The sequence below is a fragment of the Microcaecilia unicolor genome, chromosome 3 (genome assembly GCF_901765095.1).
Source record: "Microcaecilia unicolor chromosome 3, aMicUni1.1, whole genome shotgun sequence".
NCBI lineage: Eukaryota > Metazoa > Chordata > Amphibia > Gymnophiona > Siphonopidae > Microcaecilia > Microcaecilia unicolor.
In genome coordinates this window covers 406,958,552-406,984,471 of record NC_044033.1, presented here as the reverse complement: position 1 = coordinate 406,984,471, position 25,920 = coordinate 406,958,552, and the positions used below count along the sequence as shown (strand labels likewise).

The following is a 25,920-nucleotide window of genomic DNA, read 5'->3' as shown; positions in this document are numbered from 1 at the left end:
CCAGTCACAGTACCTATTACAGTACCTATTACAAGGGAGAATTGGTGTGTAGAGCCTGAGCTCTTTCATTAAAACTTGGGGACCATGGGTCAATTTTAGCAGACAATGGAAAAGGTGCCGGTACTCAGTACCCCCAAGTACCCCCACAAAAAAAACCCTGGTGCTGCACCAGGTCTGGGGGGTTGTGGGAATGGTAGTCCTTATCCTCAGTTAGTATTCTGGTCGGCCTTTTGACCACAAGGGGTCGAATTCCATGCCTATAAGGAACCTGTGAATGAAATCTGCTCGTCCTCCCAAACACACTTCCCTCCTGTCTCTGCCTTTGCTCTCCTTAAAGTAGTCTTCTCAAAACCCTCACACACCCCCATGCTTAAGTGATTGCTAGGGTCTTCCGCATCCTCACTAGCAATCCGAGACAAAACATCCGCATTCACCAACAACCTTCCTGCTCTATGCTCCACTTGGAAACAGTAGGGCTGTAGGACCAGATACCAATGTGTGAGCCGAGCATTACTATTCTTCATGTGTCCTAACCATTTCAGTGGTGCATGTCACCAGAGTGAAAGTCCGGCCATCTAGATAAAAATGAGACATCTGAATAGCCCATTTTAAGGCCAGACACTCTCGCTCTATTGTGGAGTAACGGGTTTCATGGGGAAACAGCTTCCTACTTAGATACATGAGAGGTGTTCGTGCCCCTCGTGTATCTGAGATAACACCTCCCCAACCCTACTCCTGAGGCTTCCGCCTGCAGCACAAAAGGTTTGGAAAAATCTACTGCGCTCAATAGAGGTTCCTGGCACAGAGACACCCTCAATTTATCAAAGGCCGCTCTGCCTTCCATATCCCACTGGAAAGTATTCAGAGCAGTGTTTTTCAGTCTGTTAGTCAAAGGTGCTGCTTGGGACTCAAAGTGAGGAATAAATCTGCGATAGTATCCTACTATCCCCAAGAATCTTCTTAATCCCTTCTTGTTCACCGGGCATGGAAACTCTTGGATGCTCTCTACCTTATCTCAAAGGGGGGTTATTTGACCATCTCCCACCCTGTATCTTAAGTATTTCACTTTCTGCTGCCCAAAGTGACATTTCTGGGGATTCAAAGTCAGACCTGCCTGCCTGAAGGCTCTGAGTACCTCCCGAACCCTCAATACATGTGACGCCCAGTCCTCACTGTGAATAACCACATCATCCAGATACGCTGCTGCGTACTTCTGATGTGGACGTAATACCCTATCCAGGAGTCGTTGGCATGAGGCCGCTGCGGAGTTAAGGCCAAAAGGCATTCTCTTAAATTGGTATAGACCTAGAGGTGTGGAAAAAGCAGTTTTAGGCCTGGCCTCCGCAGTAAGAGGGATTTGCCAGTATCCCTTGGTCAGGTCCAGTGTCGACAGGTACCTGGCGGTCCCCAACCGGTCCAACAGTTCGTCAATCCTCGGCATTGGATAAGCATCAGGACCTGACAGAGCACTGACCTGTCGGAAGTCAATGCAAAACCGCCAAGTACCATCCGATTTTGGGACCAACACCACCGGACTCGACCAAGGGCTGAATGACTCCTCGATAACCCCCAAATCTAGCATCTCTTTGACTTGCCTAATGACCTCCTGTCACTTGGGAGGTGAGAGCCGGTAGGGTCTTTGCTTCACCACTATCCCCAGTTCCAATAAAATATCATGTCTAATAAGGTGTGTCTTCCCCGGACAGGGGGTCAGCACATCCTGGAATTCAGCCAAAAGGTCCTGAATCTCCACCCGTTGAGAACCACTGAGAGTAGTCGCAATCTGAGGTTCACTGACCTGAAAATTTTCTGTAATCTGAGGGCCTAAGTCCTCCTCCAACTCCCTGATCTCCTGACTCCACAACACCCTCCTCTCCTGCCAAGGCTTCAAGATATTAACATGATAGGTCTGTACCCTCCCCTGCTCATTCCTTACTGCATAGGTCACTGGTCCCAGCTGCTTTTCTATGGTAGCCGGTCCTCTCCAGTTGCTAGAGAACTTGTGTGGGGAATTGGGCACTAATATCAGCACTTTATCACCTACCTGAAATGCTCTCTTTGAACTCCTCCTATCATAATATGCCTTCTGAGAACCCTGACTTTTCTCTAGTTGTTGTTGCGCACACTCACTCAGCCTACTCAATCTCCTTCTCAAATCCACCAGGTAGTTAGCCACCTCCTGATCCTGCTTTTCCGGAGGTGCCCACTGTTACATTACAATATCCAACACCCCTCGGGGCGCTCGCCCATACATTAGTTCAAATGGGGAGACTCCCAGAGAGGCCTGGATGCTTTCACGATAAACGTAAAGGGCAAATGGGAGCAGTAAATCCCATTCTTCATGACAAGACCCTAACCCCCGTCTTAACAGCATCTTTGAAGTCTTGTTGAATCGCTCAACAAGTCCATTTGTCTGAGGATGATAAGCGACCGTCCTGAGGTGATGAATCCCAAAGGCCTCTCATACTTGAGTTAGAGTCCATGAGAGAAAGTTTGTTCCCCTGTCCGTAAGCACCTCCCTCGGGAATCCCACCTCACAAAAGATACAGATAAGGTGGGAAGCAATAACCTTTGCTGAAGTGCTACGGAGAGGCACTGCCCAGGGATACCGAGTGGCCATATCCACCACAACTAAAATATATGAGAACCCTCTCTTGGATTTTATTATGGGACCAATCATATCCATAGAGAGATGAGCTATAGGGGTCACTATACGAGGCAGGGGACATGGTGGGACTCACTCAGGGATATGTTCTGACACCTTTTGACACTGTGCACAGGAGTTACAGAACTGCTCTACCGCTTTGTACACCCCAGGCCAGTAAAAGCGGTGAAGTACCTGAGTAAGCGTATTCTGTGCCCCTTTATGCCCCCCTTAGGGGTGATCATGGGCGAGTCGCATAATCAGATCCTGAAATCCTCGAGGAATTACTAACTGCTTTTGAACCCTTAACTAAACTAAATATGAAAGTGCAAAACCCCTAAGAGAGAAGCTTCACTGGCTTCCACTCAAGGAACGCATCGCGTTCAAGATCTGCACGATTGTACACAAAATCATTCACGCAGACGCCCCAATCTATATGCTAAACCTCGTAGACCTGCCTCCCAGAAATGCCAAAAGATCAGCTTGCAAATTTCTCAATCTGCACTTTCCCAGCTGTAAAGAACTAAAATACAAGCTGATACACGCCACTACCTTCTCGTACATGAGCACGCAGTTGTGGAATGCATTACCTACAGCCCTGAAAACTATTGACAAAATAACTAACTTTTGCAAATCTTTGAAGACATATCTCTTCAACAAGGCCTACAAAGAGAACCCATAACCTTATAAAACTACCTACCAGCTCACCCAGCTATTAAAGTCCACCTTCTATACTATCCTGCTTAATACCCTCCTTCTTTGTACATTACGAATTGTAACTGACATCCTGGAATGACTATGTCATAACAAAACTCTGTAAGCCACATTGAGCCTGCAAATAGGTGGAAAAATGTGGGATACAAATGCAATAAATAAATAAATAAATAGCTCTGTCCTTATGCGAGTCACCTGAAATAACAGCCCCTTATCAATGACAAATCAAGGAAAAGTATTCTCCCCCTCCCGTCCTGCTCGCTCCCATGCGTATTTCAGGGAGTCATCAGTCTCCTGTTCTCTAACAAAATGAGGGAACCTCTCTAGCACCCCCTCTGGATTCTCTGGGAACTCCCCCTGACCATTCAGATTCTCCCTCCTCTGCAACTGCGCCCTCTTTTTTTGACAAGACCCCTTTTTTGTCTTCCCCGGAGCCCCAAAGATGTCCATATGGAACGGAAAAACCTGGGACAAGGGCAGTGGTGTGCTGGAGCCGGCTCGCAAGAGCCGCTTCTTAAATTTTGACAGCTCTTGCGAGCCGGTTGTTCTTCGGGGCGAGCCGGCTCCATTACACGAGGTAAGCATGGCAGGAGGACGCCATCACAGGCCATGCTTACCTCCCCTCCCGTTCCCAAACATGTCCAGCGATTGTCCTTCGCCCCCACTCTCCCCTCCCGCTCCCATCCATCTTTTTTTATTACCTTCGTTGAAGCGCCGCATTATTTAAAGCCCTGCTGCCCGTCTCTAGCCTTCACTGTTTGCTTCTGATGAGTTTGTGCCCTTAGTCCCGCCTTCTGATGTCATACGTCAGAAGGCAGGACGAAGGGCACAAACTCATCAGAAGCAAACAGGGAAGGCTAGAGACGGGCAGCAGGGCTTTAAATAACGCGGCGCTTCAACGGAGGTAATAAAAAAAGATGGATGGGAATGGGAGGGGAAGATGGGGGCAACGGAAAATTGTTGGACATGGATGGGAGCGGGAGGGGAGGGCAGAGAATTGCTGGGCATGGATGGGTAGAGGGGGGCAGGGGAGAGAAGACAATTGCTGGGCATGGAGGGCAGGAGAGAGAAGAGAATTGCTGGGCATGAATGGATAGAGGGGGGCAGGGGAGAGAAGAGAATTGTTGGGCATGGATGGGTAGAGGGGCAGGGGAGAGAGGAGAATTGCTGGGTATGGATGGATAGAGGGGGGCAGGGGAGAGAGGAGAGTTTCAGGACATGGATAGAGGGGAGGGCAAGAGAAATTCTGGACATGTATGGAGGGGAGGGAAGGGAGAGAGAAGAAATGCTGGACATGGAGGGAAGATAGAGGAAGGAGATTAGATGAGGGGAAAGGAAGTGAGGAGAGAAACTGCACATGGATGGAGAAAATAGGCAGAATCTGGATCCACTGTACAGTCAAGTCTGCGGAGGACCAGAAATGAACAAGAAAGGAGGAAAGAAAAGAAATAAATGGAAAGGAAGCCCTGGAAACAGAGTCAAGGGAACAGATAGAGAGCAGCAGAATCAGATACTGGGCCAGCATGATCAGAGAAACAAAGTCACCAGACAACAAAGGTAGAAAAAATAATTTTATTTTCATTATAGTGTTTGGAATATGTCCACTTTGAGATTCAGGTGCTGAACGTTAAAAGTTTATATTTATTTACTTATTTATGGCATTTTATCCCATATTAAACATGAATTAGTTTGGAACCTGGGATCATTTAATTTTTTTTTTTCCTGGAGAGAGTAATGGATTCCCCCCACCGGCTATACCCAGCTCTGCAATTTTGGGAGGGCGCAGTGGTGGACCGGGGGGGGGGGGGGGCGCCAAGGTGGACCGGGAAGAGAGCCTGTTAAAAATTTACCAGCACACCACTGGACAAGGGCCTTCCTGATACCTCTGCTAGCTTCTCCTGTGCTCGAGTGCTCACCAACCCTTGTCTACTCCCAATATACTGTGCAAAAGGAGCCCAATCCATTCCTAGAATCAGTTCTTGGGGAAGTCATGGGAGCACCGCCATCCATACCTCATGAGTACCAACGGGGCCTTTAATCTCTACTAAGTGAACTGGGTATCGAGAAGTGGCCCCATGTATGCATTGTATTGAGACTGACTTATTCTCCCCTCTTGTCCTCCCACCAATTTGGTCCCACAAGGATTGAGCACACATGGTCTGGTCCGCCCCAGAGTCTAAGAGCCCCTCCACCGGGACCCCTCTAATCTCCACCCATTGAGTGAATCGAGACCCGGGCTGCAGGGCAGAGTGTGAAGTCAACCCCAACTTAACATACAGTCCCTTCTCAGATGCCCCTGTCGCCCACAATGGTAGCACTGTCTCTCCTCACTGCCTGCGCCTTCCTTGTACCCCTGAGAGCCCCTAAGAGACTTGCTCTTTGATACTTGGGAGGTCTGCCTCCCCCTCCCTGAGTACTGGGATTCCAGGTAACATTCCATACCCTTCACTGCCACTTCTAAAGTGTCACACCCTCTCCTCACCAAGTCCACTTTTATTAAGTCCGGCAGAGCTTCTAGGAATTGCTCTAATACCAGTTCCTGCATAACTTGCAACACTGACCTTTTGTCCGGTTCCAGCCATTTAGTAGCTAGGTCCATAAGTTTCTCTGTGAGGGCTCTCAGAGTGTCCCCCTCTGACCACCTCCAACTCCAGGACCGCCGCCGATAGGTTTGTTTACATAAACCATAACGGTCCAAAATAGCACTTTTCAGGCGCGCATAGTCAGCGACCTCTGCAGGTGATAAACTCCTAAAAGCAGCCAGGGCTTCCCCAGATAACGCAGGGGCCAGCCGGATCGTCCACTGCTCCTGGGGCCAGGCAGCAGCCATTGCCACCCTTTCAAAGGTTCCCAGATAGTCCTCAATGTCATCCCCTGGCGCTAATTTACCCCAAGGAAGCCAATTCACCGTCCCTGGCTCTCTGGGTCCACGGGCCACTCCTGGTCCCGCCTCCTCTTCCACTGGTACTCCTCTCCTTGGTATAACTCCGGTCCGCATCATCTCTTGTACCAAATCAAGAAGGGGCTGTTGTTGTGCCCAAGACGCTGCCAAAGAGTCCTCCAGAAATTTCTGGGCCATCTCCTGCTGTTTCTGGAATTGGTGCGCCATAAATGAATTCAGCTCCTTAGGATCCATAACCTCTGACATCCATGATCACCTGAAAAACAAAGAATACCAGACCCAAGTGCTGCTCTTTGACCAGCTTATTCTGCCTGAAGAAGAGACCTCCTTCACATTACCCTGCCCCAGGTTCGGTATATGCTTACTGGAGCTTGACAGGGTTCACACTTTTCTCCAGTGGGACTTCAAAGAGATCCCACAGTGCCTCCACTTTGGTCCCTCTTCCACTCTCCAGCCAGGGTCAACCCTGCTTAGTCTGCAGGATTTAATGTAGGCCCAGTCCTTTGAACTACGTGCTGGTCCTTACAAACTCCAGCTTCTGCAGCCTCTTCAGGTAACCATTACTCAAGCCGTCCTTAGGGCAGTAGTTCAACAAACGTGCAGCCACACTGATACTTTTATAGGTTAAGAGTTTTTATTTACACAGGCTTAGTTACACAGACTTATTCCTGTTCCAACCTCCTTATCACAGAACAGTTCTTCATCTCAGGTTTCTCACATTTTACTCCACCTTGACAATATCGTTCAAGTTCCTTTCTCAAGACATTCTAATCACAGTCCAGTTTCTCTTGTCACTACCTTCCTTTTCCAGGTAGTTTACTGGCTACTTTCTCTTCTCACAAACAGTTCATTCTATCAACATAGCTTCAACCTCCTCTTCCACGGAGACTTTAATTGCAAGGCACTCCCCTCTGTGCACAACTAATTGGATGAGTTACTTTCCTCCACAGGTTCCTCCCCAACTGCCTCAGCTTTATTTCTCCAATTTTAAACAGTTGGGGTAATACTGTAGCCAGGAAACCTCTCACCTTGCCATCTGCAGTCTGTGCTAATGCTGACACCTCCATGCGCTCCTCCTCCATCTCCTCCCCTGCCCCCTTTTTATCCCATTCCATATCCTCCTCCTCCCCACAGGGTTCTCCCAGCTGCTCCCCATTTCCCTGATCAGAAACCATCTCCCAGACTTGCCCCTCCCCCTCTATTTCCTGTGAGTCCTGCACCAGGTCTGGGGGGGTTGTGGAAATGGTAGTCCTTATCCTCAGTTAGTATTCTGGTCGGCCTTTTGGCCACAAGAGGTCGAATTCCATGTCTATAAGGAACCTGTGAATGAAATCTGCTCTTCCTCCCAAACACACTTCCCTCCTGTCTCTGCCTTTGCTCTCCTTGAAGCAGTCTTCTCTCAAACCCCTTACAATGTCAATTGCAGTTGGGATTCTTAGACATAGTCAGAATGGATACCCGTGCCCAACCTCCCACAGCATATATGAAAGCCTCACAAACAATGTCTTGTGATTCAAATTGACCCAATAGCAGTAAGAGTTTATTCCCCCTCGCATCCTCCCCCACTTCCCACCCATCCAAATCTTCTCCCACTCATGAAAAACCTGCCAATGAAGACAGAAAGGTATGCCTGAGAAGGCATGGACATAAGGGAGAAGAGGAAATATTTCACAATCCCTACAATACAATTAAAGATAGTATTGCACCAGGTTATCCCAAATTTCTTGTAGTATATAAGCACCTAGCCATGGTAAAGCTAACCCGTAACACTTTAACCAGAAAACAGTAAAATCCTGTAATTGGGAGATCCAAGGGTCTGCAGGGGTCTCCGGAATTCACCAAACATGATAGTTGAAAGCAACATACTCGTTGTAAGTTGTGCAAGTGAAACCAAAAAGGGTACCTGGGACGCTTCACTTTCTCGTAGCAGTGGTGAAAAAGGAGCTCGATTCCTGGCAGGCTAGTCGTTCCTTGCCCTGAGTGACCCGTTGCCATTTGGGTCGCAAGGTGTGGGGTTTCAGGGCGCCAGTATGCAGGGTTTTAGCTAATGAAGATGAGAAGGTCTGGGGCTCCAAATCCGGGAACAGAGGTTGGGCTTTTGCCAAGGTTTTCAGGACATGCAGTTTCCCCTCTAGGTAAAATACTGTTGCAAACAGATGTTGCCAACTATATTTGAGGCCCTTGTCCCTTAAGTATTTGGTCAAAGGCCACAGTTCATTCCGATGGCGAAGAGTCAGCGCTGCTAGGTCCTGGTAAATCTCAATGAAGTAAGTGTCCCAAATAATGGAGATATGCGTGTTCTGCCCCCAGCAGCCTTACACTAGTTTTATAGTGTCCTAAAATGTGTTCATGTCTTTCCTGTTGTTCTCACTTCTATGGATTTCACTGCTGCCATCACTCCCTACAAAGGTATTTGAGCAATGCATTGTGTGTAATGTAGTCCCACATGGACCGCAGCCACCCCTGCTTGTTGTATAAAGTTAATTGTTAGTGGCCTATTCACCTGCAAAGGCCTCCTCCCTTTCTCTGCCGAGCTTGATTCCTTTGTTTACCCACTGTTATTTCCTGACTATTTCTACTATCTCTGTCCTGATGGGTCAGCTAGGGTATGACCTTTCTCTCCAATTGAGGACTACCTGATAGCAATTTCTGTCCCTATTGGTCCCTTTACTTCCCCCTCCCTAAGCTTGTGTGGGGCTTTTCCAGATCTCCCTGTCTCCATGAAGGATATTCTCCATCTTGCCACCACAGCACTTGTCCTTCTGCTCCCCTGAAGAAAACTCATCTTATCACCTCGTTCATTCTTTCTCACAAGATATTGCACAAACCCAGGACCCCATCTTTGAACTGCTTTCATCTATTTAGTCACCCTCCTATCTCTGCAACAATCCTTCTGTCTTCAGATTTCCATCTTCATCCTCCGATACAGCTCTCAGAACTACAAAGTCTCTTGCCTTGGGGCATGAACGTCTGAATATCTGCTAACTGTGAGTAAATTATCTACATGTATTCAATAAAGTAAGTTTTAGAAAAGGAAAAGAGACTTCTGGGTGTGCTGATGTGCCGAGGTTACACTTCTTGCATATTAAAGCTTTAAGAATATTATGCTTTAAGAGGCCAATGTGCTTGGGCCTTATGCAGCACCGCTTCTTTGGTTTTATAGTTTGTGAAGCAGATAATGATATCTCATAGGAGATTTGCCAATGGGCGATTGATGACTCGATGTGCCCTGCCAAGCTTGATATGCTCTGAGGGTATAGTCTGATCTATATCTGATAAAGTATGTTAGCAACTCTCTGGACCACCGATTCACAATTATTATAATCCGCCGTTTCCGGAACACCACAAATTCGAATGTTAGCACAACTCCGATTTTCCAAGTCCTGCACCTTGCCCATCAGTAGGAGGTGTTTGGTTTAATGTATTGTAAATGATGTTTCCAAGGTAAGAATGGCCTCTTGATACTCCTCCAGTCTCATTTCCGAGTCCTCCACCCTCCGGCCTAACTTGCTAATCTCCCCACTTTGATCCACCGCCAGCATGGAGAGCTCTTCCCGCACCATCTTATGTGTCGTTTGATTTCATGAAAGAGTTCCCAGAACTCGGTCAGCGGCTATGGGTTATCAATTGAGAAAGTCAAGTGCTCCTGCTCACCTGCAACATTCTGTGCTGGCAGAGGTCAGTGGCCACCATGCACAGGTGCCATCTTTGCTGTTGTCATGATGGGAGGTTGTGACTGTGGTTGATAGGCAAATTCCTTGAGACTGGATCTCTGAGGTTGTGACATTTTCTCCCAGATGTCCACAGAACTCAGAGCTAGGTCAGGATAGATGAACGAAAACACCAAATGTCGCAGGATGGCTGGGATAAGCCGATGATTTAGAGTACAGCATCCGGAGCTAAAAGCTTGGGCATCCATCTTGGTTCATGACATCATCCTCCCTTCCAAGAACCCTAACCTCTTTAGCCTTTCATCATATGAGAGGAGTTTCATCCCCTGTATCATTTTGGTCACTTTTCTTTGAACCTTTTCTAATTCCTGTATATCTGTTTTGAGATACAGCAACCAGATCTGAATGCAATATCTTCTTATGTTCTTAATACCCAGATAGTGACTTGAATTTGGGGGCCTAATTCAGTCCATGGCAGTTGGTGTTTAAAAAATGATGACTTTCTTCTGGCTGACTATTGATGAGTACTTGTTAAATTATTTAAGCATTGTTCCAATTTTATATTTATACTGGTTATACTTTTCCTCCCTTTTCAGAATTATACAATTCCTCCTGGTGACGTATTGATGATGTCTCCTTTTTGGATGCATAGGAATCCAAAATATTTTCCCGAACCTGAAGTGTTTAAACCGGTAAGTTCCCCTACCAGCACAATTGTTTTCCCTCTTGGGAGTTAATGCTCTGTTGTCCTTTCCAAAATTAAGTGAAATATGATGCTGGTGTCGTGTTCCGTGAGGGCCAAAAGAGTGATGGACAAGAGTGTTGTTGCTCATTGGTGGAATTACGTACCTGAGGATGTGAGTATTTGAGAATTCATAAGTTGGTAAAATCATAGGGTTCAATATTCAAAGTGATTTAACTAGGCAGGAGAGGCTCGTATGGAGCTATCTGCTGGCATTCAGTTGCACTTAAAACAGTTATTGCCACTGAATATCTGCACTAACCGTTAAAAGTCATAGCCTGCGATTTTGTGGGCGGTCCAGAAGCAGAGTCGGTACTTATGTGGTTGTGACGATATTCAGCCCTTAACTGTATAAGTGATAGCTGGACAAATCAGAGTGCATAAAACTCAATCTTATCTTTGTCTGGTTTAACTTAGGCAGTTAAGTGCTGACAGTCAGCTGCATATAACTGGATATTCAGTGCCAGTGTCCAAACATGACCCGGCATTATCAGGGCATAATACTGGTGGTGGTCAAAAAAAAGGCTGAGCACTGCTTGCTGCTAGTTACACTGGAAGCAGGCAGGGGAAGGCTTACACAAGAGGGAAGATTGGAGATCTGTAGATACGTTTTTGAAACTTTCAAAAGGGTCCAGACATGTTAGCCATCTTCGTAGCTTATGGACGTTAATGCAAAAATTTGTTAAATTCAGAAAAAATTCAGTTGTTAACTCCAGACTCCTGAGCGCTTCTCACAGGCCCCCCCTACACATATGGATCCAATACACATAAAATTGTTGCATCTTTTGAGTTTCACCTTTGCTGCAGTATCAGATAACCAGGCAACTGATGAGATTGAAACTTTGAACAATTCTTCAAATGCTTTAATTATTTGTTCTACACCTGTATTGAAATCTTTAGGTAAATAAATGTCTGCTTTCTTTGCCAAATGAGTCTTTTTCTGGAATTGTTCCTTTGTGCTTGAAACAAACTGCAGTTACTCCTTTGCTGAAAAATGATAAATTAGATTCTTTGAATCAGACAATTACCATTCAAGTTCTTTATCTTTTTGGCAAAAGTAACTGAAAAATTGGCTTTTTTTTCCAGATACAGGAATTCATTGACAGAACTGGAGCATTGGATCAGGTTCAGTTTGGATTCTTTCCATAAGCACAACACTGAAGGGGCCCTTTTACCAAACAGCGATATAAAGTGGCCTTAGCACACCCTTAGATGGGTCATTCCTGCATACTAAGGCAACTTTTATTGCTGGGGTAAAAGAGCCAATTTTCGCATTAGCGTGTGAGCCCTGCTACCATGTATTTTGTAGGCAGTAGAGACTCACGTGCTAAACCTGTGCTACTCGGTTAGCATGCGGCAATGTTCACATGCTGATTAGTGCAGAACATGCCCACTCTCTGCTCCCAGACCTGCCCCCTGTGCTAAAAAAGAAATTTTGTTTTTAGCGCATGGGTAGCACGTACATATCCCTGTGGTAAGCCACTTTTTACTGCAGTAAGCACATGTCAGTGCTTACTGCAGCTTTGTAAAAGGGTCTGTGAGGCACTTAGTGCAGGTGTCCGTAGAGATATTCTCTGTGGATGACCTCCCCTTACTCCTCCAGTGGTCACTAACCCCCTCCCACCCTCATAAAACATCTTTAAAAATATTGATTGCCAGCCTCTATGCCAGCCTCAGATGTCATACTCAGGTCCATCACAACAGTATGCAGGTCCCTGGAACAGTTTAAGTGGGTGCAATGCACTTCAGGCAGGTGGACCCAGGCCCACCCCCTACCTGTTATGTCTGTGGAAGAAACAGTGAGCCCACCAAAACCCACAGTACCCACATCTTGGTGCCCCCCTTCACCTGTAAGGGCTATGGTAGTGGTGTACAGTTGTGGGTAGTGGGTTTTGGGGGGCTCAGCACACAAGGTAAGGGAGCTATGTACCTGGGAGCAATTTATGAAGTCCACTGCAGTGCCCCCTAGGGTGCCCGGTTGGTGTCCTGGCATGTCAGGGGGACCAGTGCACGACAAATGCTGGCTCCTTCCACGACTAAAGGGATCTGGGTGTCGTCGCCTATAATACTCTGAAACCTTCTGCTCAGTGTGCTGCTGCGGCTAGGAAAGTGAATAGAATGTTGGGTATTATTAGGAAATGTATGGAAAACAGGTGTGAGGATGTTATAATGCCGTTGTATCGCTCTATGGTGCGACCGCACCTTGAGTATTGTGTTCAATTCTGGTCGCCGCATCTCAAGAAAGATATAGTAGAATTGGAAAAGGTGCAGCAAAGGGCGACTAAAATGATAGCGGGGATGGGACGACTTCCCTATGAAGAAAGACTAAGGAGGCTAGGGCTTTTCAGCTTGGAGAAAAGACAGCTGAGGGGAGACATGATAGAGGTATATAAAATAATGAGTGGAGTGGAACAGGTGGATGTGAAGCGTCTGTTCACGCTTTCAGGTGGATGTGAAGCGTCTGTTCACGCTTTCCAAAAATACTAGGACTAGGGGGCATGCGATGAAACTACAGTGTAGTAAATTTAAAACAAATCGGGGAAAGTTTTTCTTCACCCAACGCATAATTAAACTCTGGAATTTGTTGCCAGAGAACGTGGTGAAGGCAGTTAGCTTGGCAGAGTTTAAAAAGGGGTTAGACGGTTTCCTAAAGGACAAGTCCATAAACCACTACTAAATGGACTTGGGAAAAATCCACAATTCCAGGAATAACATGTATAGAATGTTTGTACGTTTGGGAAGCTTCCCAGGTGCCCTTGGCCTGGATTGGCCGCTGTCGTGGACAGGATGCTGGGCTTGATGGACCCTTGGTCTTTTCCCAGTGTGGCATTACTTATGTACTTATGTACTATGTTTCTGACATGGACGTCCTTGGATTCGATTATCGCCGAAAATCAGAAATGACCAAATCTGGGGATGACCATCTCTAAGGACGGCCAAACTTCAGGATTTGGACGTCCATGACCGTATTATCGAAACAAAAGATGGACGTGCATCTTGTTTTGAAAATAATGGGTTTCCTTGCCCCTAGATGGGGACGTTTTGCGAGGATGTCCTCATCAAAACTTGGACGTCCCTTTCGAAAATGTCCCTTTTGTGACACAATTAATCATTCCCTTTTATTTATTTATTTATTGTTCACTTATATCCCACATTTTCCCACTCATGCAGGCACAATGTGGCTTACAAACATTAAATAAAATACAGAATAGGAAAACTTAGAACAATATACAAGGAGTATGCAGGGGGAGAAGCATCTAACAGGGTGAACTAGCAGGGTAGGAGCCAGGGAGGGTGCATCAAGCAGCGGTATAAAGTGAGGAGTAGGTCTTGGCAAAGAAGTAGGTCTTCAACAACTTCTTGAAGAGGGCGTGGTCCGCTTGAGTTTTAAGGTGTTGCGGGAGAGAATTCCAGTGCTTAGGACTCCAATAGCGGAAAGATGAGACGAAGATCCTCTTGTACTTGACACCCTTACAGTTTTGTTGATGTGGTTAGAATATTTTGGAATTTCAGCAGAAATTTTAAATTGGGTTACTTCATTTTTGCAAGACTGACAGTTTCAGGTTCATTTGGGATCAGATGTGTCGAATTGGATGAACATAAGTGACTAGAGATAATGACCTGAATGGTCCATCCAGTCTGCCCAACAGTCACAGTCATTATCAATTGAAGATTAAATTAACGTGATATTATATACTTGATCATGGTCTTCCTTTGTTGTCTCTGGGACATAGACCATAGAAGTCTGCCCAGCTCTGTTCTTATGTTCCAACTATTGGAGTTGCTGTCAAAGGTCACTCCAGCCTACTGAACGTCTTGTCATTTTTGGGACTTTGACTGTACAAGCCAGCCCAGCACCGGTCTTAGTCAATATAGCCAGAGTTACCATCTAAGCACCACTTGACATGTAAACACATACTCAACCCTTTAAGTTTTGTTGCAGGGTAGAGAATGACATGGGAGTGGGTAAATGTGGTAAACCGCGGTAATCCACAGAAAAACCACAGGCATGGCAGAAAATTTCAAAGCTTTACTGTGGGTGTAAACAGAGGCTATTTCCCCACCCCGCAGGAGCGGTAATAACCCCTGCACCTAAGTTAAAATGAATGCCTACCTTTTTACCGTCTGTTCTGCTCAATTTGTTGCTGCTAGTACTAGTCGGCTGTTCAGTTTGTCTCCTCCAGGCTGCAGTACTATTAGCTTGCAGGGCAGGCATGCATACGATACATGCCCACCACAGTGTGACATCACTACTAAGAGAGAGGACCCTTCATTGACCTCTCTTGAGTCTTCCTCTGTTTTATCCCCAATTCCTATTGTCGCAGGAGTGGAAGTCACAGTACGACAGCTCAGCAGAGCTATTGTTAGAAATTTGTAATGTATCCTTAAAATCGACCGTGGTACCGGAAGATTGGAGGGTGGCCAATGTAACGCCGATTTTTAAAAAGGTTCCAGAGGAGATCCGGGAAATTATAGACTGGTGAGTCTGACATCGGTGCTGGGCAAAATGGTAGAGACTATTATTAAGAACAAAATTACAGAGCATATATTGAGACAAAGCCAACATGTATTTAGTGAAGGGAAATCTTGCCTCACCAATCTACTACATTTCTTTGAAGGGGTGAACAAACATGTGGATAAAGGTGAGCCAGTTGATATTGTGTATCTTGATTTTCAAAAGGTGTTTGACAAAGTACCTCATGAAAGACTCCAGAGGAAATTGGAGAGTCATGGGATAGGAGGTAGTGTTCTATTGTGGATTAAAAACTGGTTAAAAGATAGAAAACAGAGAGTAGGGTTAAATGGTCAGTATTCTCAATGGAGAAGGGTAGTTAGTGGGGTTCCCCAGTGGTCTGTGCTGGGACCAGTGCTTTTTAACATATTTATAAATGACCTAGAGATGGGAGTAACTAGTATGGTAATTAAATTTGCTGATGACACAAAGTTATTCAAAGTCGTTAAATCGCGGGAGGATTGTGAAAAATTACAAGAGGACCTTACGAGACTCGGAGACTGGGCATCTAAATGGCAGATGACGTTTAATGTGAGCAAGTGCAAAGTGATGCATGTGGGAAAGAGGAACCCAAATTATAGCTACGTCATGCAAGGTTCCACATTAGGAGTCACGGAACAAGAAAGATGATACATTGAAACCTTCTGCTCAGTGTGCTGCTGCGGCTAAGAAAGCAAATAGAATGTTAGATATTATTAGGAAAGGAATGGAAAACAAAATTGAGGATATTGTAATGCCTTTGTATCGCTCCATGGTGTGACCGCACCTCGAATATTATGTTCAATTCTGGTCGCTGCATCTCAAAAAAGATATAGTGGAATTAGAAAAGGTGCAGAGAAGGGCGACGAAAATGATAAAGGGGATGGAATGACTTCCCTATGAGGAAAGGCTAAAGCGGCTAGGGCTCTTCAGCTTGGAGAAAAGGCGGCTGAGGGGAGGTCTATAAAATAATGAGTGGAGTTGAACGAGTAGATGTGAAGCGTCTGTTCACGCTTTCCAAAAATACTAGGACTAGGGGGCATGTGATGAAGCTACAATGTAGTAAATTTAAAACGAATCGGAGAAAATTTTTCTTCACTCAACGTGTAATTAAACTCTGGAATTCGTTGCCAGAGAATGTGGTAAAGGCGGTTAGCTTAGCGGAGTTTAAAAAAGATTTGGACGGCTTCCTAAAGGAAAAGTTCATAGACCATTATTAAATGGACTTGGGGAAAATCCACTATTTCTGGGATAAGCTGTATAAAATGTTTTGTACATTTTTGGGATCTTGCCGGGTAATTGTGACCTGGATTGGTCACTGTTGGAAACAGGATGCTGGGCTCAATGGACCTTTGGTCTTTCCCAGTATGGCAATACTTATATGTACTTATGTAAACAAAGGGCATAATATTTAGTTTGCTGCAAAAGGGATAAGTGACCAACATGAATGGATCCTGACTTCTATGTACCTCCTCATATCCCATGACATTATTGTAGCCACCAAGATGGTGTCTGTTGGAGACAGTTTAACAGGAGCCCAGTGATCTCTATTTGCTCCAATATTGAGGGCTCTTCATTTCAATGAGAAAGAAGAGGGAGGAGAAACCAGAGCTTTCTCCCTCTGAATGTGGCTAGCCTTTAACATTGAGACAGGCAACAGTGGTTGCATTCAGGACTTCCTCCACCTTGGGAGGAATTCCTGCTTCAGTGGTTTCATCAGTTGGAGAGTTGGAGTGCAACATGAATGGGACATCATTAAACTCTAATTTGAGAGCACCCCCACCCCTGGGATCTGGAAGTGGTAGCAGCGATGCATTGGTTCCAATGCTTGCAGTAGTAGGAAACTCAGCACTAGCCCAAATCCAAGAAGGAATGCCCACAGTTGAATCTATAATAGTGGTGTCAAGCCTGGAAGCTCCAGTAGTGCAGCAAACTGTGAGTTCTGGGCTTTTGGGTGGAAAACTAGATCATAGACTCCAGATACAGTAGGGTGTTCAGAGACTTACCACTATGACTGTGAGTGGTTATTGGATGCAGTCCAGAATTTCAATCTTTCTCTTATTAAAGTGGTAAATAAATTGGTGCATAAGACTAATGAAGTTGCACAGGTGATTACTGTTCAGACACAGGGCTCGAGTAACAGTGCTATTAGATTGTCAGTGCTGGAAGACAAAAGTTTTCCTATTGTAAGATGTGAATGTTCAATCGGTGAAAGAAAAAAAAGGCCACATGCTGTAAGTTGGAATATATTGAATGCAAGGGTGTTTCTTGTAGTAGTGGGGCAGAGAGGGAGTGTAGGGGAGGGGATCATTTGTGAAAGGAGAGGAGGGAGGGAAGATGGGGGATGTATCTTCAATTTTTGCTTTATTAATGACAGTTCAGAATATTTGTTAATTTTAATACTGTAATAAAAAGATTTAAATATAAAATCAACTGTTTGAGGTGTCTGTGGACGGGGGACACAGTTCACGGGGACAGGGTGGGGATGTGGACAAACTTTGTCCCGTGTGATTCTCTTTTCCAGAGTACCTCAAGGTTCTCCACCCTCTGCTATCTTGTTTAACATCTATTTGGTTCCAATTTGTAGGTTGTTAGAATGTTTAGGTGTGAAAATTTGCCTATATGCTGATGATTTTCAGAGTTTCGTGTCTTATAGCAAGATCAGCTATTCAAGTGATACATTTTTAAATGATAGGTTTAAAACTAGTGAAGTCATGGTTAACCGTAAATAGACTTTGCTTAAATGTTCTCAAAACGCTAATACTGTTTTTACATTTGGCCTCTAATTGTCTGACTTTCCTTCCATTTTTTTTATTTGAAGATACAGTACTACCAGTTGTAAGGGAGATGTATTATTTCGGTGTTATTTTAGATTCTTTAACATGGACTTAGGAAAATCCACTGCTTATTTCTGGTATAAGGAGCATAAAATGTATTGTATTGTTTTGGGATCTTGCCAGGTACTTGTGACTTGGATTGGCCACTGTTGGAAACAGGATGCTGGGTTTGATGGACCTTCGGTCTGTCCCAGTATGGGAATACTTACGTACTTAATACAATGAGATAAATTTGTCTCTACTGGGTTTCCAGTGTTTGCTAATTTATCTCATGCAAAATCATTGAGAGGAATTTTATGTCTGCCTAATTTGTGCAGCAAATATAGTATTGGGGGAATTCTATAAAAGAGGCACAAAAATGGGAGCTGGAAGAGATCGGCACTAAATGTTATATTCCTTTATAGAACAGTGCTGAGCATCAGCTCCTGCGCCCAACTCTGGGCGCCAGACCTATGCCTGCTGAAACGTAGTGGAAATCTCAGTGCCCAAGTTCTGCACACAACCATAGTGCAGATATATGCACTTGCAAATCCTAATTAGTGCTAATTCATGTCAGGTAGGCAATAATTGGTTGTTAGCATCCAATTATTGATAGTTAACAACTCATTAGACAATTAAGTTGCACTCATATATGAGACTCAGGCCCAAATCTGGGCACCATATATAGAATCCAGGCATATATGCATATATTACATGTATTTTATAAAAAGATAAAAGGAATGTAAGTGCATAAAGTACAATATAAAATTAATACTCCACCCCCTGAAAAATCCTGCACAAAGTCACACCTGCTCTGAGGCATGCACAACTTTCCCGTTTTCTTTTGCAAACCCTCCTTCCCCAATAAATGCTTCTAATCAGATTGGAGAATCTTACATACATATCAATATGGTCCCAATAGGCAATTCCTGCCTCTGGCCTATACTTCCTGCTTGTGCTATCTTTTTCCTGCCTATGGTACTATCTAAGCTATTACAGATAGATAAACAGATATAGATATTTTTCCAGCCTTTGTTTTTAGGCTGCCTGTATCCCTTCCCAATTAGCATGAACCAGCCATTCTCAACTGGGAGGAGTAAAAGAGACCAAAACTACAAGCATATGAGAAAGTATATTCTTTTTTTATTTACTTACCAATTACAAATACAATAGTTTCTCATGAGAGATTAATACAGTAACATAACAAGATGTTTTTCTGTCTGCATCTCCGAAGTACTGTTCTGAGATGGCAGCTTATATTGTTTGTTTCAGACAATGATTCTTTCTCTGCAAAACTGTCCCTCTCATAGCTTATCTGATTTCCAGGGTCTGGTTCTTTTAAGCTGTTAAAACAACATTCTTTTGCTGTCCTTCCCAGGCCCACTTGCCTGCCCCCTAAGGGTATCATAAATTCCAGAGATTATGCAGGCTCATCAATCTCTGACCTTTTAACCCATTCTATAATGCATAAATTGTGCTCATAATTTCTCCATCTTTATCTAGCTATTTATCTAATTTGCTGGAATGTGGCTACTGCTTATATTTTCTCTCTTGGAATCCTGCTTTGGTGACTTCTCTTCAGACTGATTCCTGTCTCTTCCACTTCCTGTTCAGTGAGCACTCATTGGCTAGCTCCCTGTATCCCAGGTTATCCAGTCTGATTCTTCTGCAAAGTCCTAGAAATAAGCACTGGATTTCCCCCAAGTCATTTTAATAATGACTCACAGACTTTCCTTTTAGGAAGCTATCCAAACCTTTTTAAATCCCGCTTGGGGGGGGGGGGGGGGTTAGACATTCTCAAAAACTGACTAGCTGTGAGGTCACCAGGTCAACTGGTGCTATATGTACTGCCAATTAATATTTGTTGCTGTGGACAGGAACAAATTAAGGCTTTTTAAAAAAATAAAATCTTATATCCTGCACATCTAGGGAGCCAAGCCACTATCATAGACAAATCAACAAATCCTGCTGGCTGAGCCTCATAGAAAATGCTTTACAATTACAAAGAAATCTCTACATTTTGTCATAAGCAATGAATGTGCAGCTGCTGCATTACAGTAGATCAGCTGCCCCGAGGACTGTAACATACTTTCCATTATTTAGGGGGTAATTTTATATCTGCTTCCTTTTACTGAAAAATGTGTACATATTTTTCACTCTGGAATCTGGATTCTGCTTGATTTTCAAAGCAAATGTGTGCCTGTACTTTTGATTTTGAAAATTATCTCAAGGAAACTGCACACTTTTTATACCTGCTATATGCTGCACAATCTTTTTGAGGTAGATTTGCATGTGCTTGAATTTTCAAAAGTATGCATGGACATGAGAATCTTGCTCTCAATTACATGTGTAACTTTTCCCATATATTAGGCAGGGACCTGATATTCAGCCCATTCAGTAAGCGGCTTGTAAGCTGTGAGCTGAATTAACCCCAGATATTCAATGCTAGGCCATGTCCTGCCTCTGGCATTGAATATTCAGGTTAGTGTAGCAACCTGGAAGTTAACTGGGCATTGGCCAATATTCAGACTGGTGCCTGGTTAACTCAGCAGATAAAGTTAGGACAGTGTATTTGCTGTCCTAACTTTATCAGCTTACTTGGCCAGTTAGCTGACTGAATATCACCACTAGCCGGCTAAGGAAAAGGAAAGGGAATGGGACTCCACTGCATGCAAATCTTTCTTGAATATGTATTGTAGTTATCCTGAAAACCTGACTGGCTGGGGTGTCTCCAGGACCAGGTTTGGGCACCACTGCTCTTTGGTATTCATAAGCCTTGCTTCATTAACTCGCACTTGTTAAACCCCTTTGAATATTGACCACTAAATTTCTAATTCTGTGGGTAAAGGGCTATTCTGGGTGCAGAAATGGCTTGAAAACTACCCACTTCGATGGTGGTATTATTAATTTAGAAGATTTGAGGTTTAATTACTTGCCTTTTCCGAATCTGAGTTCAAGGTAAATTACACAAATTATTTCCCTGCCCAAGTGGGCTCACAAACTAAGCTGTACCTGAAGCAATGGAAGGTAACATGATTTGCCCATTGTCACAAGGAGCAGCAATGGGAGAAGCAAGGTTCAAACCCTGGTTTCCATGATGCTCAGCCTGTTGTTCTAACCTGCAGTCTGATACTCTCTTAAAAATCTACAAGTGTTTATTTGTAAAGGTAAAAGTCATTTAGGATGATTATAAAAAGAAAATGAAGTGAGTCCTAGCAAGTGTTCTGTTCTTCCAAGAAATCAGCTTTTTCTGTAGGAGATGTTATTTCAGAGAAAAGGGTTGTACCAATAAGGAATAAAGGATGAGCAATCACAGATGTTTTCTCCCTTCCTCCCCGGAAAAAATGGAATAATGGGGGAAGTACAGACAGATGTTCTCCACTGACAAGTAAGATAGCCAACCACAAAAGTAGGTGATGTCCTTCAATAGCACTGGAAGTTGAGAATAAGATCAGGTCATTGTTATTAGGCCTCCTTTAGTACCTCTGTGTACCTAGGGATCTGGTGGTAATGCCAGTCCATCAGCTTTTATTGAAGAGAACGTGGAAACTCTACTTGCTCTACTTTCTGTTGGGGGTTAAAGCCTAGGTAGGTTTTCTGGGACATGTATTTTTTTCTATGCACAAGCAACCCCACAGAGCTCCCTCAATTCCTCTCTGGTTGTATCAAAAGCAGGCACATTTCTCCATTGCTCTTCTTCAGAGAAAATTATTTTATCATGATTGGGCTCTTCAATCATCTATTTCTTCTTCTGTCTTTTGTGGCACTTTCTAAGTTTTTCTTTCTTTTAAAATTAACATTTTTGGACACTGGTTGTTTTATTTCCTTGCTCAGTCTGATTGCAGTCTTGCCCAGTGGCGTAGCCAGACCTGACATTTTGGGTGGGCCCAGAGCTAACATGGGTGGGCTCTATGTATATAAGCATGACTAGTGTTTCTTGGCATACTACAAAATAATGCCTTAGAATGCACTTGAAGATGGATTTCTCTGCCCAACAGCTGCCCTGCATCAACATAAACCCCAAACATATTTAATGGAAAAAAACAATATTTTTAAATATAGTTATGTTATGCCATATCAAACTTGACCAGACATAAGTCCATCCTTAGCTAGCATCAGCCTTTCCCTTCTGTATCTTACCCTCTCCTCCCCAACCATCCCCATAGCCCAGTATCAGGCCATCCCCACCATCCATCCCATAGCTAGGCATCAGCCCTACCTTACCCCCTCTCCCATACCTCCCTGTAGCCTAGTGTCAGCCCTGTCCTACCCCCTAGCCATCCCCCATGGTCTGTCATCTCCTCCCCCTACCCCAAAGGACACCAGCACTAAATATATATTTTTTTTAATGTCCTGGTCCCTGCAGAGCTCACCTCCAACCAGAGACCTGCCTACGTTAAATTTAGAACATTTTTTTTTAACCTGGGCAATGCAGAGACCAACCTCACCCAAAAACCCACCAACATTTACAACCTTTTAAAAATGTTAACCTGGTCACTACTAAAATTTATTGTTGGTGGGTTTCTGGGTGGGGGGTGGGCTCTTCACTGTCTAGGGCAAAATAAAGGTATATTTTGGACTCTTCACTGCCTAGGAAAAAAAAGGTATATTAATGATTACACATACCTTTTTTTGCCCTAGGCAGTGAACAGCCTACCCCCACCAGGAAGCCACCACCAGCCAACATTACACTGTACACACACATTAAAATTAAAACATTTTATTTATTTTACCTGGAGGACAGCTGGCTTGCATGTGGTGGCAGGCAGTGCAGACTCGAGCACTGTGCTCAATTCTGTGTGTGCTGGCTCCTATGCCTGTTCTGGCCTGGGGCCACAGGGCAGTGCTGAGGGTGGCCGAGGAGGGGGAGGGTCAAGAAAAGGCTGATATTGCTCAAGCTAGGGCACAATAAAGGAGCCACAGCAACACTAATTTAAGCACCAGGTCGCTTTTCAAATGAAAGAAGCAATATAGAAGTGCCTCTGAAAGGATAAAGAGAAAGCGGAGGCACTCCGAGGCAGAAATTAAGGCAGTTTTCAAAGGAATTTTCCTGATTTACTAAATAGTTACCTAAGCAGATTCTGCACTGTGCTGAAAGGACGAGTACAGGTTTCACAGCTTCCCAGGTCTGCAGTGCACTGTGGCGCCAGCGTGCACACGGAGGTGGGGGGAGCAAGGCAAAGCAGCAGTGTCCAGAGTGAAGATAGAGTCAGACCTCATAGTGAGTAGCGTGGTGGGAGTGCAGCGCTAGACTGGCCAGGTCTAGATCAGGAAAGGGGACCCGACATAAGAAAAAAAAAAGTTAAGTGTAGTAGGGAGCGGGAGTAGGACTGGAGCGCTGCTGGCTACTGAAACGCTGCACATTGTGGAGGCTCAACTGAGCCGTGGCAGAAAGATGCCAAAGCGCACATCCTGTCAGGACAACTGAGCGGGCCTGATTGTCAATTCATTTCACAACATCTGTTTTAACACAATGGAAAGAAAGTCAGATATCCAGCAGCTTTAACCTTGCCACAATATCAAGACTTCTGATACTGACCTTCATGAGATTTGCATGTGCTGCATAGGCATAGAGCACGGTGCCTCTGTGTGATCTCTGCTGCAAGATGTCACTCGGGGTCATCAAGCTTCGGAGATTAAGATTAATCAACATCATTGTCAAGTCAGAATCCAAGGAACTCCTCAGTCACCAAAAGACTCAGTAACTGCACCATCCACTAGTGATGCCAAAGGAGCCACAGTCATCCTCATACTGAAATCAAGGCAGAGGTCCAACAGCAGGGAGTCTTCCAGTTCTTACCATTAAGATAATCCAAGAGTACTAGGCCTGAACATCTAACAAAAGCATCAAAGGCTTGGCATCATTTTCCTTCAGTCCAGCAACCCAAGAGCAGAACTGAAGTGTGAGGAGATTGGGAGAATAAGTGGCAGAGGCTACAGTTCTGTCTGGATGTGAGATCAGTTCTGAGAAGCAGTAGTGATAATTTCCATGATAATACTTTCATTTTGTTTACTCAATAGGACCTGTGGTAAAGGCGGTTAGCTTAGCAGGGTTTAAAAAAAAGGTCTGGATGGCTTGCTAAAGGAAAAGTCCATAAACCATTATTAAATTGACTTGGGGAAAATCCACTGCTTATTTCTGGATAAGCAGTATAAAATGGATTGAACTTTTTTGGGATCTTGCCAGGTATTTGTGACCTGGATTGGCCACTGTTGGAAACAGGTTGCTGGGCTTGATGGACCTTTGGTCTGTCCCAGCGTGGCAATACTTACGTACTTATGTCTTCACTTCACTGAGATGAAGTTTACACAGAAGGATCCACTTGGCATCTCAAGCAGGTGATGATGCCAACACTATGCACCTTCTGTGGTTCTAACTGAACCATCCTTGAAGCCTTCACTTTGGCACTGAATAGTCTGGAACAGAGAACTGGTGAATTGAGAAGAAGATAGTCAGCCTCAGAGAGGAAAGAGTGACCTGCTATTTGACATCATTGTGCCCTCACGCCCAAAAAGGCCATGACTCCAGGGTTGTTGTTGTCCCAGTCTCCAGCTCAGAGGCGTATCTGACCTTCAGCGGTAGGGGGGGGCCAGAGCCGAGGTGAGGGGGCACATTTTAGCCCCCCCGGCGCCGCCATCATCATTTCCGACACCCACCCCCCGCCGCCGCCGCCATCATCATCGCTGACACCCCCCCCCCCCGCTGCCGACCCTCTCGATGACCCTCTCGACCCCACTGCCCGCTCGCTCGCCGTCGCCTACCTGTGCTGGCGGGGAACCCCATCCCCCGCCAGCTAAAGTCTTCCTTCCTTCCTTTCAGGTTTCTGAGTCTGATGTCCTGCTGACCGCTGATCATTGGCGATGAATGCGCTAAACCCTGTTTAGTACGCATTAGCATGCTACTTGCGTAAAGAGCTCTTGAGCACGTTGTTTCACGCGCTCCAGGGTTCTGATCATGGGGCGGTAGCAAACGCCGGCGCTAGTATGGCGCTAGCAGCCTCTAGATCCGGAGTTTGCTTTTGATCATCTGCCTGCTAGTTAGCAATACAGAGCAGGATAAGGGTAGAAGTACACTTAATTATAACTGGAGTGGTAAAATTCATACAGTTTGAAGTAATAGGATTATGTGAAAGGGGTATTGTTCATTTGTTAGATCGAAAGATGTGATGCATTCTTCATGAATTAGTTCGAGTCTGCTGGTTAGGCTTTCCAGAAGAAGTGAGTCTTGAGGTCTTTTCGAAATTTTAGATGGGTTGTCACAGTTCTAATGTTTCTAGGTAAAGTGTTCCAGAGCTGGATGCATATGTTGATTTGTATTTTAGTCCTTTACAGTTTGGGTAATGCAGGTTTAGAAATGTTCTTGATGATTCGATGATGTTTCTAGTTGGTAAGCCAATAAGTTTTTGCAGGGGTAGAAGTGGTGTTGCCACAGCAGCTCACAAATGGGTCTAGTAGCCCATTGAGTTATGTATTATCCATCTTTTCTAATGAAAAAAAAAAGAGTTATGAGCTTGAGTAGAAAGATGCAGTTTTCTTTTGAAGTGATATTCTTTTAGATAATACGTATGGTTGGAAATCCACTTTGAAACAGATTACAAATGCCTGTTAACAATTTTGGGACCCTAAATAGGATTTATCCTCAATGTCAGCTGTTAGATTGAATAGATGGGTTTTAGCACTGTGGACCAATTCAAATGATTGAGAATAAACATTAGAGTACCTTCGTTATAATATTGATACATTTATCCTGTTATATTCTATCAACAGAAGGACTGAGAATCAACTTTGTCACTCTGTAAAGTACTGAGGAGTAGCCTAGCGGTTAAAACACTGAGATGAGAAACAGGGAAGCCCAGTTCAAATCCCACTGCTGCTGCTTGTGATATTGGGCAAGCATTTAACCCTCTATTGCTTCAGGTACAAACTTAAATTGTAATCA

The 25,920-nt window shown here is 44.6% G+C and overlaps 1 protein-coding gene across 2 annotated transcripts in view; it reads left to right on the top strand.

The window, feature by feature from the left end:
• LOC115467087 (24-hydroxycholesterol 7-alpha-hydroxylase) overlaps positions 1–25,920 on the top strand; it is a 306,871-nt gene that overhangs the window by 222,406 nt on the left and 58,545 nt on the right. For both annotated transcript variants that reach the window (XM_030198776.1, XM_030198775.1), the window contains exon 9: positions 10,528–10,623. In XM_030198776.1, coding sequence (XP_030054636.1) covers positions 10,528–10,623 — 96 coding nt within the window. The remainder of the gene's footprint in view (positions 1–10,527; positions 10,624–25,920) is intronic.